At 38.8% G+C, this 16,842-nt stretch overlaps 2 protein-coding genes across 5 annotated transcripts in view; one reads left to right on the forward strand and one right to left on the reverse strand.

The window, feature by feature from the left end:
* Window positions 1–7,876, reverse strand: part of COL4A6 (collagen type IV alpha 6 chain) — a 291,365-nt gene extending 283,489 nt beyond the window's left edge. Inside the window, exons 1-3 of one of the 2 annotated variants that reach the window (XM_082376976.1) lie at window positions 7,740–7,876; window positions 6,573–6,743; window positions 6,327–6,378 (exon numbers count right to left, since the gene is read on the reverse strand). In XM_082376976.1, coding sequence (XP_082233102.1) covers window positions 6,327–6,378; window positions 6,573–6,583 — 63 coding nt within the window. In that variant the 5' untranslated portion in view covers window positions 6,584–6,743; window positions 7,740–7,876. Of the gene's footprint in view, window positions 1–6,326; window positions 6,379–6,572; window positions 6,861–7,739 lie in introns of those variants that run through there. The other variant, XM_082376977.1, reaches the window with a different exon arrangement.
* A 417-nt stretch (window positions 7,877–8,293) lies between these two features.
* Window positions 8,294–16,842, forward strand: part of COL4A5 (collagen type IV alpha 5 chain) — a 236,266-nt gene continuing 227,717 nt past the window's right edge. Inside the window, exon 1 of one of the 3 annotated variants that reach the window (XM_082376980.1) lies at window positions 8,294–8,642. In XM_082376980.1, coding sequence (XP_082233106.1) covers window positions 8,562–8,642 — 81 coding nt within the window. In that variant the 5' untranslated portion in view covers window positions 8,294–8,561. The remainder of the gene's footprint in view (window positions 8,643–16,842) is intronic. The other 2 variants (XM_082376978.1, XM_082376979.1) reach the window with 2 other exon arrangements.

A 16,842-nucleotide genomic window follows, 5' to 3' on the forward strand; every position in this document is an offset into this window, starting at 1 on the left:
CAAATTTGATAGTCATTAATGTATAGGAGGCATAGTTAAAACTGGTGAGGCAAGAAGAAGGCAAAGGATAAAAATGCTGAGCAAAACCACCATTTTATGACCAGGGAGTGATGAAGATTGTACCCTCCATGATGGCAAAGATCATGCCTGACTTGTTCACCACTGTGTCACCAGAGCCTGGCATACTATTTAGAATACAGTGGCTGCTCAATAAATAAATGTTGAATGAATGAAATAAAAATATCAGAGGGAATTCCCTGGTGGTCCAGTGGTTAGGACTCTGTGCTTTCACTGCCGAGGGCTTGGGTTCAATCCCTGGTTGGGGAACTAAGATCCTGCAAGCCATACAGTGCACACCTCCCCCCCACAAAAACAATCAGAGAAGTGTAATGAGAAACAACGAGGCATCATGACTTGGAAGACAAAGGGGGAAAGGTGGTTTGAGAATGACTGGAAAATGCCAAGCACTACAGTAAAGAAGTCAGATAAAATGGGGACTGCAATGAAACCATTGGGCTTGGCAGTTAGGTATCCACTAGTAACTTGAAAGAGGGCAATTTTGGTAGAATAGCCTCCTTCTAGACTGTAATAGGCTTAAGGGTAAATGGTTGTTGAAGAAGCGTAGAAAATGACCAGAAATTTGGTGGTAATGTGATTGACGGGGTTAGAGTAACAGAGGAAAATGAAGCCATGGTTTTTTAAAAATTTTATTTGTTTTTGGGCTTCCCTGGTGGCGCAGCGGTTGAGAATCTGCCTGCCAATGCAGGGGACACGGGTTCATGCCCCGGTCTGGGAAGATCCCACATGCCACGGAGCAACTAGGCCCGTGAACCACAACTACTGAGCCTGTGCGTCTGGAGCCTGTGCTCCGCAACAAGAGAGGCCGCGATAGTGAGAGGCCCGCGCACCGCGATGAAGAGTGGCCCCCGCTTGCCACAACTAGAGAAAGCCCTTGTACAGAAGCAAAGACCCAACACAGCCAAAAGTAAATAAATTTAAAAAAATTTATTTGTTTTTATAATGGAGGAGACTTCAATATTGCTTATAGAAGAAAAAATATCCTAGGAGAGGGATAAATTACAGATGGTAAGAGTGGATAATTGTTCTTGGCTAATTTTCCTGTCACTGTTTTCCCTTGGGCATGCTGATCAGGTGTTCTATTTATATTTAGACTTTAAAACAAGTTAGAGCTCTATGATCTGCCTCACTGGGACATTTGGTCAGCTTAAAAGGACTTGGTAGTTTAATACAGCATGGTGCTTTCCTAATAGCTTCTTTCTAGATGTATATGTCTTGTCATCTACGCAGGATAGGACAAGTCTATACTCCAAGCATGGTGGTGAAATTATGGAATTATGCACAAATTGAGGCAAGCGAACACCAATATGTATTGATAACTGAGGTCAATCTATTTGTTTCATTATTATATTAATGAAGTAATTAGGGGAATAGCCCACTTTGCTCCTGTGATTTGGCTTGACCATGATCTTATAGAATATAGGGGCATATTTACTGGAGACTCCATAATATGCCCTATAATCTAAAAGGTTGTTGGCACTTGTAGTCAATACAAATGCCCTCACACCTGAAGATGCCTTAGACAGTGACAAATTGTAAAAACCAACTGCATAACTAGATGGGTTCTTTTTCAATACCATGGATAACTCTGACAGTCTAGTGAAGCCTACAGACTCCCTTTCAGAAAAATATTTTTAAATGTAGTCGATAAAATACATGGGGTTACAATAGAAACCAATCATCAAAATATATAATAAAACAAATTTGTGATATAGTAATATATCTATCTGATTCTTTAGTAACACATTAAATAATATCTATTTTCCCCTCCACTCCTATCTGAAAATGTTTCTTTTGACCTGTCAATAATATAACTACATTATCATCTATTGCTACCTATTTATGTAGTCATTTGATGGTTCCCAGTCACCCAAGATACATATTTGATGTCCATGCACACACACACATATATATGTTATATATTCCAATCATTCATAGCTAGCTGATATAGGATATTTGCCAGCAGGCGAAGCAGAAGACTACTTTAAGAATTCATATTAAGAAAATGAAAACATAAGCCACAGACTGGGAGAAAATATTTGCCAACTGTATATATGGTAAAAGACTCGTATCTAAAATATACAAAGAACTCTTACAACATAATAATAAGACGATCCAATTTTCAAATGGGCAAAATATTTGAATAAACATTTCTCCAAAGAAGATATCCAAATGGCTAATAAGTACTTGAAAAGATGCTTAATTGATTAGTCATTAAGGGAAATGCAAATTAAAACCACAATGAGACACCACTTCACACCCACCAGGATGGCTATAATAAAAATGACAGACAATTACAAGTGTTGGCAAGGATGTAGCAAAACTGGAATTTTCATACAGTGCTGATGGAATGTGAGGTGGTACAGTCACTTTGGAAAACAGTTTTGCAGTTTCTTAAAAGGTTAAATATAAAGTTTTCATACAACCCAGCAATTCCATCTACTCAGGAGAAATAAAATATATGTCCACACAAAGATTTGTATGTTAATGTTCATAGCAGTATTGTTCATAAGAGCCAAAAGTGGAAAGAGCCCAAATGTCCATTAATTGGTGAATGCATAAAGAAAATGGGGTATATCCATAATGGAATACCAATACTAAATACCAATACCAATACTAAAAAAAAAAAAAAAGAGTAAAATACTGATATGCTACAACATGAACAAATTTCAAAAATATTATGCTAAGTGAAAAATGCTAAACACAAAAGATTATATATTAATTGGTTCTATTTATATGAAATGTCCAGAAAAGACATATCTATAGAGGTAGAAAAGTAGATTCATGCTTGCCTAGGCTTGGGGGGTGGGAATAGGGATTAATTAAAGGGATATGAAGGATCTTACTGGGGTGATGAAAATGTTCTAAAACTGGATATAGTGATGGTTGTACAACTTGGTAGATTTACTAAAAATCATTGAATGATATACATAAATGGGTGAATTTATGGTATGTAAATTATATCTTAATAAAGTTGTTTTAAAAGAGAAAAAAAGAAAAATCCTAGAGACAGCCCAAACAGGGCAAATACTCCTCTTGATCCTTAGATTAGGAAGGGATTTTCTCCATCTCTGAAAAACCTTAACACTCCCTTCATACTTTGATGACTGTGATTATGACTGAAAATCACATTGGAAAGGACCAACCTGAGCAAGTTACAACTTTAAGAAGTTTGTATTTCAATCAGATCTTGATTTGAATGTGGCTAAAGGCACTTTACCTGTGCTCTAGGCAGAGTTGATAATAGACAGGTGTTTTCTCCCCTTTGCCTCTTCCCCACTCAAATAACTCTCCCGCTGGGCTTTGACTTTTAAATATGTCTGGTTGTATTAGATCCTCTTGTGAAAGCAGATTTGGGGCAAAATGGGAAGAAAACATGAGGACTCTGACTAATTTGGGACATATTTTAACTTCTAAACATATTGGCCTTTGGTGAGATATGGATCTTTAGAGTCTCTTCTCTAACATGATGCTGATAATAATTTATCATTAAGTATCCTATATTTTAAAAAATATTTTTATTTATTTATTTGTCTGTGCCGGGTCTTAGTTGCAGCACGCAGGATCTTTTAGTTGCGGCATGAGGGATCTAGTTCCCTGACCAGGGATCAAACCCCGGACCCCTGCATTGGGAGCTTGAAGTCTTAACCACTGGACCACCAGGGAAGTCCCAAGTATCCTATCCTTTAAGGAACAAAATGACAACCATTGTCTGAGAAAGTGAACTCCTACAGAGTTAGAGACTATGTTTAAATAAATCTTTGTGTGTGGTGCCTTAGGCACTTAATAACCAAAAAACCATTATGGATGTTCTGAAATTCTAGGCTCTATCTCATTCAGATAAATTGTGAAAATATTTCAAATAAATGAATATCAGCACTCTTTTAAAAGAAATTTAATGAAAACTCATTACTTAATCCTGGGTTTTAACATTTAGTTTTCCATCCCTTCAAAAGTACTGCTTTATAAACTCTGACAAAGAAAGAACTCAAAAGCACCTAAATGACCCTATCTTAAATGCTCACCAGTATTCCTTTATTGACAACGTTAACTCTCACAGTGAAGAGACTTTGTCATAGTGAAGCACAACATAGTTCCTGCCAATCTATTTATAAGTTATTTTTCACTAATATAAGTCAAAAAGTTACAAAGAATTCAAATGTTTAAAATCATCTGAAAGGTGAAAGACATTACAAACCCAGATGATGAACTGGAATTGAGAGTAAAAGATGAGAACCAGCCAATATAAATGAGAATCCAGTACAAAGAGTACAAAGGAAAAAACTTCCCCTCAGCAAAGTCACCTTCTGAGAACTTATCCTGTTACTCTCCTCTTTCTCTTTGCCATTTTTCCAAAAATTAAAAATTAGCTTTACAATGTCAAACATATAATGCAGAAGCAAATAATAGGTGAATGAAGTAGTTATGAACTGAAGGCAAAAAATAAAGTACTGTCAGTGTATCTCAAGGTTTATTTTAGTCTTACCAAGGTCAGTCACACTGACATAGCAGGTGACATGGTAAAACAACGGGACAGAGTCTAAAATCCACACACCAAAGTAGTGCTTGATTTTGGAGACATGCTTCAATACTTCTAAGAAATGAAGACAACATCCTCTAGTAACTTTTAAAATTATCAAGTGATAGGATGCAGTGTTTGGGAAATCTCCATAGAATGATTTGTTAATGCTTTTCCCAAAAGTACACTGAATAAGATCAGCCAGAGTCTGAAATAAAGGTTTTACTGGAGGGTATTCTGCCCAAGCATGACATTTTTATAAGTGGCAAGATTCCCAAATTGTTAACTAATCAAAACCTGGCATTTTCAATAAATGTAGTATTGAGCCTCAAGGTAACATATAACTAAACTTGTATACTGCAGGAATCAGAAAGAGAAGTGTGCAGAAAACTAGATCAATACCTCTGCTTACAAAATCTAGAATTTACTTACATAAAAGCTGATGTTCTGAGTTAAGGCGTCACAAAACACTAAAAGTCAGGTTTTCTGGCATCATCCTCTTTTCATAAGAGAAGTCATTTCACTTTATTCTGATATTTTCTTAAAGACATATACCAGGACAAAGTAATCCATTTTTTTCCCATAAAAGTATTAGGTAATTTTCCTGGGTTGAATTAAGTATGGCTCTATAAATAGTATTTTAAAATATTTAAAGTATTAAAAATAGAGCCAATCAGTGAAAATTGTCAAAACTCACAAAGTAAATATTTGGAATATATATTTAGCTGTCATATATATACATATATATACAGACACACATATATAGAGTACATGCATGACTTTGCCAATTATTAAGAATTTTAAAAATAGAACAGTGAAACAGTACTCAATAGTTAACTTCATATTTGAACTCAATGATTAACTTTATTTCTGCAGGCATAAGTTGCTAGTGAGTCTGGAAAACTGCAGCATCTCTGATTATTCAGGTCACACCACCTTTGGTAGCTTATCCTAGTAATTCCATTGGAATTACTACTTTCTGGGATCTATTAAACTTTTCTTGACCAAACGTCTACAGAAATTCCTTTGCCTGCAGCCCCTAGCTGATTTGATGGATGATATCTAAACAGCCTATGAAATGTTAACTTTTAGAATATTTTTTTTCCTATTCTAACCACTTTAACTTTTAACTTTCTGATGATAGAGAAAACCAGTAAAAGGAAACATCAGGCAGAAACTGAACATCATCTAGTAGTATCAGTGCAGTTCAGGCAGTTAAAGAATCCAGATGTTGTCACCTGGTACTGTCACAGGACTCACAAGAAAATACTCAAGTTTAACTTCTAACAACATTCTCGGTACTTCCAAGTCCCACTTCTTGTATACTCCTCCCACTTTCAAACTTGTGTGCCAATTCATGTTCTTGTAAACCAGGGAAAATTACATTTCTTCTGCCTTGGAGATCGATACAGAGAAAGGCATCAGATGTCAGTCATCTTTAAGTCGTCCGGGAAGACGCTCAGAAATGCGTGCCTCTTGTGTCTTCTACTTTTATTTTCCCAACCCCTTACGAAGTTTTGGAACAGAAAGATGCCTGAGTCCCAAAGGCATTAGCCTGACACTGTGCTATTCCTTTCTAAGAACCCCATTAACTCCCAGTAGAAATGAGAGTGATGTGAACTCCGTTTCATGGCGCAACCCTCTGCAACCCCCTAACACAAACACAAGAGGTGGGATGGGGAGGAGGTCAAAGGAGGAGGAGGGAAAGGGTTCGGGAGAAGAGACTCACCGCTCCTGCCAGTTCCTCGGTCAGGCACAACGTAACCAGGAGAAGCCACAACCTGAAACGGGAGGGAGGGTGAATAACATGGGTTCTCTAGGCTCCGGGGTCCTGCGTCTGCCCATAGACCCTCGACCCCTTTTTGCTGCCTGCCCCCACTTCCTCTGTAATGACAGAAGTACAAGTATAGTCCCGGTCCGGCAAAATAGCCCAGAATAGGAAAGAGGAGAGGAGCTCGGGGCAGCAACGGCTCACCCAGGGTGCATGCTTGCGGCTCCTCCGGAGCTGGGTCCCGGGAGACTGCTTAAGCGGCTCCGCGGCCCCGGCTCGTCGGGGCTCCGCTGATGCTTGGCGGCTGTTTCCTTATTCAAGAGGATGGGGTAGGGGGGAGAAGTGGCTCATTTCTGAAGAAACTAAACTCAGCTTCTAGATAAAGAGGTGCCCCAAAGGGAAACACGGTCAGCGGTGCCCGCTACAACTTGCCGCACTCAAAAGATAGTTCCATGCACCAGGGGAGGAAGGAATGGAGGGGAAGGGGGCGGGGCTGTCTGCTGTCAATCATCCCCCCTACCTCGGGCAGCCCGTCGTCTTTCTCACTTTCAGGCACCTCTACACATAACATTCCCACGCATCTCCACAGCTTCATGCACAGGCCCACAGACCTACACACTAAGATGTAAGCAACTGTGCATCATACACTTCCTTAAAGCACTGTTAATTGTTACACATATACAGATTAAGGCATACTCCTCCCACATAGACAAATGGGCCTATGCACACTTTCCCAAATGCATATCACTCATTCTAATTTATTGCACACTAAGCTCTTGAGGTGGTGGTAGTTTCTGGGGTTGTAAAACTACCCTTAGCCGAGCAGAACCTAAGGATAAGTGGGCCCCCGTGATATAGGTCCAAAGCCCTGAAAGACGCTAAAGTGGTGAATTCTAGGGTGTGAGATAACAACTGTTCTGAAGAATTCGTCAAGAAATCCCTGAAAGATCCTCCAAGGAGTCCACATAAAGTATTTTCTGGGCCTGATGGTGCTTAAAAAAATCTGTATGTCAGAATTACCAAAGTAACGTTCAAGTCTACTTTATTTGGGAGACATCAATTCAATTGCCATTAACTCCATACAAGTATTTCCAATTAAGTGTTCGTGTTAGTGTTAAGGAAAATTGCACTAAAGTTATTTAATTCTCTACCCTAAATCTCTCCGAGAAACATCTGCAATGAGAGTCAATACCTTTTATGTTAGTCAGTATGAGGTAAATATTAATTATGGCATTCAATGTAGCTAAAGAAAAAGATATGACTGTATTACTATAACATCCAACCACATAATAATTACTCATATCTACTGTGAACGCTCCCAAATCTTATATGAATATAATACGCATAAAATCTTCACACACGTATACGTACGTTCATTTTCTTAATTCTTCAGCTGGAAGCATATATTTAATTATATAAATATATTCATATGTTTCTAATATTTGCACGTTTTCTGTTGTATGTAGAAACTCCCTCCTGTGAGCAGGTGGAAGGCAAACAATCCCAGCAGCCCTGGGAGCAGGCACCAAAATTTGTTTCTAATCATTAACAATAAAAGGAACCGTTCTCTTAGATCCCTCCGCTACAAAAAATAGTCCCAGCTCAGGTCTATTTGTAATTGGCTTTGGTGCTCACACCAATGAGAGTGGGACTGGGCAGGGAAAAGGAGTATCAACGGAAGGTGCAAGTGAACGAATAGAAAAGCTTCCCGGGGGGAGTCAGGGTGCGCAGTCAACTGGCCTGGACGTTTCCCTCCTCCAAATAACTGAGCGTCACTCCCTCGCAGGTTGCTGGTGCGGTCTAAAACTGTGGCGGAGTGATCCTCAAATTCCCCAGGGCTGGTGGGGAGGGGGCGGTGCGGGGGAAGAGAGGGAGGAAAGTAGATCTGTGGGACTTGCGCGAGGAAAAAGTTTGCAAGTCTGGACAGAAGGGAAAAGTGCTCCCGAGAGACCGGCTTTGGGGAGGGGAGCGGGGAGGGAAGAATAGCTGCTGCTTTTTTTTTTTTTTCTTTCCCTTTCCACTCTTAAAAACCTACTTTCTCCTCACCCAAGACGACCGGCACAATTGGGACACCCTCGCTGTCTCTCTCCGGCTCTAGCTCTCTCCCTATAAACCCTCAAGATTATGTCAGTTGGTCAGAGCCAGCCAGGGATTTCGTGCGGGTGCTGAAGGAGCTGCGGGAGCCGGAGAAGAATGAAACTGCGTGGAGTCAGCCTGGCTGCCGGCTTGTTCTTACTGGCCCTGAGTCTTTGGGGGCAGCCCGCAGAGGCTGCGGTAAGTCCTTCCTTCTACCCCCGACCCCCATCCCGTCACCTCCCTCTCACGCTGAAATCACTTTTTGTCCCTTTACCTTCCTTTCTCCTGGGCCTCGGCTAGGGAATTCAGGTGTGCATTCACTTGTTTAGGAAGAAACATTATTTACAACGCTAGTAACTCAAGCCTTCTGAAGTCCAAGGGAGAGGTTTAAGTGTTTAAAAATAGGGCTGCTGCTTTCCCTGCAGCTAGCTGCTCTGGGGGCAAGAGCAGAGCCTGGGGAGGAGGATGCATGTTAATAGATAACTAAGCTCTGGTGGATATTTAAAACTTTTCCTCCGCACCCTCCGCCCTCGAGTGTTTCCCTACATGCCCGCTAACCTTTTCACTAGTTGTGCCCAATCCACGCACTCTTTAAACTTTGTCGATAGTTTACTATTTTGGCCTTTCCAAAATCCACCTTCCACCAAAGTGTTAAGCGCGCCCGTGAAGTTCTTCCCTTTTGCCTTTTCCTTAAGGAACGTGAACCTACCCTCACCTCTGGTCAGTAAAGCCTCTGTAGAGACTGCTTCCCTCTTGACATCCCTGTTGCAAATGCTCAGGTAACATACCAAGAAGAGTGAGGTAAAGACGGATGGCTTCAGGCTTCGGTTCTTCTGCATCTTTTTTTTTTTTTTTTTTTAAGTTCTCGGTTTTTGTTGTTTACTTTTTTTAGCTTACTAAGGCACCTGAAACAAATTGAGAATTTGCCCATCACCTATTTAAAGGAAAAGAACGATCTCTTTTTCACAGGAGAATGAGTGTTCTGGTTTAAAGGAGAGTGGAGGAGGGAAGTACACGTGAAATGACAGAGCAAAAACTTCCACTCAGTTTTAGGAATGTAGAATTAAAATCCTAATGTATCTCTTAGAAGGGTATCTAGGTAGTCCCACCCACTATCCTTCTGGGGATGAGAGGCAGATCTAAAGGAATGAATGGCTTTGTCAGAGAAAATGTTCTCCAGACTGAAACCCATCATCCTTAATTTCACTTAACCTCTAAATAGAGAATTAAGTGTGTGACAAATTATTTAAAAGTTATATTTGAGTGAACATAATGGGTGGTTTTAAAAACACTTTAATATGAGATCATGGCTTAGGCCTTCACATGGTTGAGTGACTATCAATTCTTTATATGCAACTGCTGTGTTATATAGCTTACGTGGGTCCACTTGTAAGTTAGCTGTCTAGCTGTTCTATACACTCAGCATGCCTCAGGTTACATTGCCCTCCTCCCATCCTCCAGAAAGTGTGTACTCAAGGTATGAGAAAACTAATATTTATTCCTCCATCAAAGTAGATAGATAATTTAAAATTGCTTTTATGATGCAGAGCTTCTTAATGGGCTAAGGTTTAGCCACTCAGTAGGGCTGCAGGCCCTTGGATAAAACTACAATTGTGTTGTTGAAAATAGTTCCTTTTAAAAACATCATCTTGGTGTTTACTGCTTGTGGCATTTGGCCCAGGGGCAAAGATTTTGTGGATGTTTGATTAAATATTTCTCATTTTTTTTCTTTTGACCTTGCTATTAATAAATGTGCACCAGATACCAATCATACAGGTATGTATAGCTATACTTTATGTCAGTTTATATTAAATCATGTTATGTTAAAAGTGAAATTTCTTTTTATGATTGACAAAATTTGGGAGCAAGCTTGTTTTCTTGGACTCTTTAACAATTGAGTGTTCATAAAGAAATTACAGAAGACACCAGGCAGTTTTTTTTTTCCTTTCTTCTCCTATATAATTATTTATTTATTTTTCTCCTATATAATTTTTAAAGAACATTTTAGACCCCATTTCCCTATCATTAGTATAATGTGCCTCTAATAAAACCAGGGTTTGTTTTTTCTGCTTCACACATTAATATCCTAGTTAGATTAATGTTTTAATCATCTCAAAGATATGAATGGTATCTGCTCTCCATACTGGTGCTGGGGATATTGGTGACCTTCTCCAGAGTAAACTGGATAGTAGTGGGGCTACTTGTTGACTGAAGTAGTCTAGTATTGGGACTTTTATACCAGGAAGAGCATTGCTACTTAAATTGCTTTAATTTTTCATAGTTAAGTGATTTCTTTATCTCTGAAGTCATGCCAAATTGGGATATCGCAAATATGTGGAAAATTTTTTAGGTGGAGAGTTTGTTAGGTGGAATAAAGTAACTCTTATTCCAAAAGGTTAGCAATAAAGGAAGAAGGCAAATTTAGTTGGAAAGGTCAGTTCTAGTGATGGAAATATGTATTTTTATGTAAAGGTACCTGTGCTGACTCTCTGTTAGTAGGATATACACTTAGATTTATGAATATGGTGTGTAAAATTCTAGTACTACTATACAGTTATTAGTAACTTCGTGTGTGTGCGCAGTGGAGTGGATAAGTTTCTTTAAATGTACTATCTCCCTTGTGACTAAGAGCAACAACTTGTTAAGGGTAGCAGTGTGGTTTGTGGCCATGGAACAGTTTTTCATCTGAAGTATATTGCTCCATAGGGAGAATTTGTTGACATTGTTATCATAACTTAACATTTTTGCATGTTTACTGTGTGCCAGGCACTGTGCTAATATGGAAATGTACATTATCATATTTAATCTTCACAACAGACCTATGAAGTATATACTATTGTTATTCCCACTTTACCGATCAAGGAGCTACAGATCACAGAGGTTAAGTAATGTGCCAAAAATAACATAGTTAGCAAGTTGTAGAGCTGGAAATTTGAATCCAGGCAATTTGACTCCAAATTCTTTACCCTTAATGACTGTCCTGTACTGCCTCCTTTGTATGTGGTCTATAGAAATGTATTTGCTGTTCAGAGTATTTGGATCTCTGCTACTTTTTTTTGAGTAAGGGGGAGACACAGGAAGTGAAATGGAAAATATAATGGGGATTACATCTCTTCCTGCTGATGTTAGGAGAAGCATCATGTTGTAATGGAAACAGCTCTGGGATTAGAATAAAAAGATCAGAGTTTGATCTCTATATGTATGTCTATTTATAGAGAGATAATTTAAAAGTAATCTAGAAGCAATTGCTTGTTGCAGATTGTATGATTTTATATAATTACATATATAAAAGGTTAGATTTATAGAACAAGTGTAATTTGTGGTAGGTGATTATTTTGAAGAAAGATTTGCCTTATTATATTTGTAATTAGTCAGTTTCCATAATAATTTTAAATATACTGAACTTTTCAGGAGCATGTCTATTGTGATAAGACAGAGTATGTGTATGTGGTAGCATACCTTGCTTAAGATGTTCGATTCACTTCTTTTGTTTTACCGATTTACCCACCCATCATATCCAATTCTGTTCACTCAACTATCTATATAACTTTAGTCTTGTGTGTGTATTTGTATATGTGTGTCCTGTGAGTGTATAAGAGTGTGTACCTTTTTTTCCTGTGTTTTTACTTGGCTTTTGTTGTATGTATATGCAACATATGAGACTCTACTTTGAGTTAAAATTGATAAGTTGGTCAAGGTTGTGTCTGCCAGGTTTATCCACTGTAAAGTCACCATTTCTCCCTTTGTAATTACAAAGCGACCAGATTTTCTAAGACTATATGGGGCAATATTGCGAGACAATGTACATTTCTTGTTTCTCATCATAGTTTCGCCCACTGTTTTAGCATCTATTGAGGATTCTGACCTGAATAATTACTGCTGTGATATTTGCCAAATGGTGCTCTTCAGTTATCAACATTTTCTGCATTTATTTGTTGAATTCTAATGTAACAAAGAACTTTACCTTCTTTGCTGTTTGTTTCTGTTTATTTATTTATTCAATGATTTATTTATAGTAGTATGGACTTACGGATACTTGTTTTATTCTATGAACTATAATGAATTATGCTATTTTCCCTATTTTTTTTTGCTGAAATTACCCCAGATTTGGTCAATAGAAGCCCCTTCCAATTGGCTCCTGTGTCCTTTCAGTGTGTCCCCATCATTTTTTGAGCATTCTCTTACATTCTGGTACCACAAGGTATTCCAGACTCATTTTCTACTTTCCCTGCCCCAACCCTGGAATGAGCCATTTTTCTAAGGAGCTCTGATTCTTTTTGTTGAGTAATGGTATTTAGAGATCAAGATCTGGGTGCTTCGCATGCTCATTATTACTGGGGTGTCATTGCTTCTAGGCCTTCTCAGAAGATAAAACTAGGGAATGTATGTACATATACACAGACACATACCCACTTCTATATTTCTTACAAAACCATGAATTTGCACTGATATCTCTGATTCCAGTCCAAGATCACAGAATAAACATACCTCTTTGATACTATGGGATCTCGCTGCTTTCTGGTACCTCTCCTCAGGCATATTTTTTTTTTAATGTTCATATGATGGTGTATTATACAGCAACTCAAAAGAACAAACTACAAGAAACAACATGGAGGATCTCACAAGCTTAACGTTGAACAACAAAAAAAAGCCAGACACAGTAGAACACATATTGTACAATGCTGTTGATAGAAAGTTCAAAACCAGGCAAAACTACTCTGTGGTGGTAGAAGTCAGGGTGGTGATTACCTTTAGGGAAAGCAGAGATTAGGGGGAGGCAAGAGGGGCTTTGGGGGATGCTGGAATTAATCTATTTTTTTGAGCTGCATTCTGGTTACATATTGTGTTCATTTTTTTTGTTTTAGAAGTTTGATTTTTTGTTGATGTTGGCCGTGCCATGTGCCATGTGGGATCTTTTATTTATTTATTTATTTATTTGGCCGCACTGGGACTTAGTTGCAGCACGCAGCATCTTTGTGTGGCATGTGGGGTCTTTAGTTGTGGCATGCAGACTCAGTTGGCGGCATGCATGTGGGGTCTAGTTCCCTGACCAGGGAACGAACCTGGGCCCCCTACATTGGGAGTGCAGAGTCTTAACCACTGGACCACCCGGGAAGTCCCACATATTGTGTTCATTTTGTGAAAACCCATGCACTTTTCTGTCTGTATGTTACACTTCAATAAAACATTCACATTACAACAAAATTAAATGGTGGCCCAGAGAGACCTGTGAACTTGCTCAGGGTCACACACCTCTTAGACCGGCAGTTAAAGTCCTAGGTTCTTACTCCTGCTTTGTTCCCCCCATCTATGTGGAGTGGGAAGAAAACAAAACCACAGTTGCTGTTATAAAAGCTGACAGCAGAATTCCCCTGAGAGGAGGCTCTGCTTGGGAAATAACTTGCTGGGCTCTCTCTGGGCATGAAAGGAAGAACAGCTGGCCCCAGCTAATAGCCTGGAGCACTCTGGGTTTCAGGGGAGAGTTCCTGAAGAGAGATGTGGGCGGGGCGGGAGGGTGGGGGGAGACAGAGAGACAGAGAGAGGCTGAGAACCAACAAGATAACAAGATGGTGGGTGACAAGGGCGAGATGAAAACATGGCGGCCGGCAGTGAGAGGAGAGGGCAGCCGTGGGGCTTGAAGACCAGTGGTATCTGATATTCATCACTCCCCTCCCTCCTCCAGCACCCCCACCCCGCAGGAATGATCCTCCACCTTCACTGTCCTCAGGCATATTTTGTGGTCTTACACAGAGTCTTTAAGAGATTGCCCTCTGGAGTCAGATCTGGAATCTGAGTGGAGGATGTGTGACCTTCGGACAGGTAGTAACCTCTGAGCTTTAATTTCCTCATTAGCGAAAGGGGGCCAGTGGTACCTATGTCACACATTGTTTTGAGGATAAAATGAGAGAAGTTATGTAAAGCATTTAGAATAGTACTTGGCGCATAGTAAGTGCTCAATAAGATTTCAATTAGATTCCATTATTGTCATTACAAACTAGTTATTGACTTGCCATTTCTTATTGCATTAACTCTCAAATTCTCTGCCTGATTTTCAGGGTCTAGCATGATCTTCCCCTTCATTCATCCTTATTTTTCATTACATTTTACAATACACTCCCTCCATTCTAGCCTAGGCGAACTTCCCTATAATCCCTTGAGCATTACATACATTTTTTTGAATTTTATTTTATTTATTTTTTTATACAGCAGGTTCTTATTAGCTATCTATTTTATACATATTATTGTATATATGTCAATTCCAATCTCCCAGTTCATCCCACATTACATACGTGTTTTGGCTCTCCATCTTGTTTAGAATCCTGTGGATCCAAATCTTTCCTCAATTTCAGCATAACATTTACATTCATTCAGCAGATATTTATTCAGCAACTCGTAAGTACTTAAGAATTATATTTATGTTGTCCTATTTCTCCCCTCATGGATATGTACTATCCACAAAATCATTCTGTGCTAGACACTATAGATAAAACTGAATAAGATAGACAAGGTCCCTGCCTTCACGGAGCTTCCATGCTAGTGAGCATAGATAAATAGTTCTGTGGAGCTTTCCCTTACTATTAAATCAGTTGCTGATTTTACCCTTCTTTGAACATTTGTCATATTTAGCCTCTTGCCTAGTATCTAAATGTATTTGGTCTTACAAGCATTTTGTTTCATGGGATTTTATGTCTTCTCCCTATTAGATTATAGACTTTTTGAAGGCAAGAACTGTATATTTGTTCATTCAACAAACTTACATGTTGATTTTGTCTGATGACAAAAATAATACATGCTTAATGTTGGAAACTTGAAAAATGAGAAAATTATAAAGAAGAAAGTAAATATCTCTCCACAGTTCTACCAACAGCACAGAAATAACCTGTATTATTGTTTTGATGATTTTCCTTCTTATGTATCTAATATTTTCTTAAAAAAGTAGATTGGTTAAAATTTTTTAAAAGTTGGGATTACGATATATACAATTTTATATGTTATTGTTTTTTCACTTATTAAGTGTTTTCCTGTTATTAAAATTCTTAGTTTAAAAATATTATTTTTAAATGATTGCATACGATTTATATTTATACACACCACAATTAATTTACGTGTTCACTTTTATAGACTATATTTTTAAATTTCAAGTGTTTTTAGTCATTATAAGAAATACGGCCATAAACAATTCTTATTCCATATTTTGTATTATTTTGTTAGTACTGCCTCCTTCATGGGGAATTATTGGGTTAAAGGTCATCAGTATTTTTAAAGTCTTTGGTACAGGCAGTAGACCCTGACATTTAGAAAGGCTATATCAACAGATAATATGATAGCTAACTTCTTTTTTAGTGGTTACTATGTTATACCCTCTTAGGTAGATAATATTATTCCCATTTTATGTACAAGGAATCTGAGGCCAACAGGGTGGTTACAAAACTACCAGAGGTCACACGATTAATAAGTGATTGAGCAGTTTAGCTCTAGAACATGCTCATGAAATTTTCCTCAGTTCCTATTTCATTCACGGTAGTACAGAAAAATAAAGTCATGTTGAAAAGTTGAATAATTCCCATTACCCTTTCCGTGACTGGTCACTTGAATTGATTTTAGACACTAGCCTATCTTTAGAGATAGGCTCACCCACCAGTTCATCCTTTAATAGCTCTTTACTATAATTGCCTGGGCCATTCATCCTCAAGGACCTAAATTTTAATTTTGTAAACCATGCATCCCCCTACATTTCTCCCCTATACAGAAGGTGGAGCCTGTATTCCATGAATACCTCCCCCACTGACCTCTTCCTAGCTATAGCAAGGGTGTAACATACTCCAAACTCACTGACATTCTCCATCCCCCAGGAGAGTTTTGGAATGCGTCTGAATATGGAGACCCCTTTTACCCTCTCTCCCCACCCCCTACCCCATAGCTGCCTATGAGCTATACACTTAAATGCCAGTGTCTTTGCCTAGTGTTGTCCCTTGCTTTCATCCTCCCTAAGTGATACTCCAGAACTTTCCCCCCATTAATTACTAATCTGTTTTTCCCACTTTGGGGTGATACTATTCCAGCCCCCATCTCCTGTTTTTAGCAACAAACTTGGAAGTACATATGGAGTGAGAGGTCCCCCATCCATTTTGCAACACTCCTGCCTTACCTTTTCCTTGTGTTTCCTCACTAGCTAAGTGACTTTACTGCCTTTATGATAGCCTTGTGGCTTGTGCATTTCAAATGTATTCCTCCACAAAATCACAAACTGTTATACATTATGGCTTTTCCAGGTGGCATTTGAATAGCTGAACTTTACGCTTCTGAATGATAGGGATCTGCTCTTGCCAAATTACTTTCCAGAATGGTTTTACCAATTATATTCCTATCAGTAGTGTAAAAGAGTACCTATGAGACA

The sequence above is a fragment of the Balaenoptera borealis genome, assembly GCF_965194805.1.
Source record: "Balaenoptera borealis genome assembly, chromosome: X".
Classification (NCBI taxonomy): domain Eukaryota; kingdom Metazoa; phylum Chordata; class Mammalia; order Artiodactyla; family Balaenopteridae; genus Balaenoptera; species Balaenoptera borealis.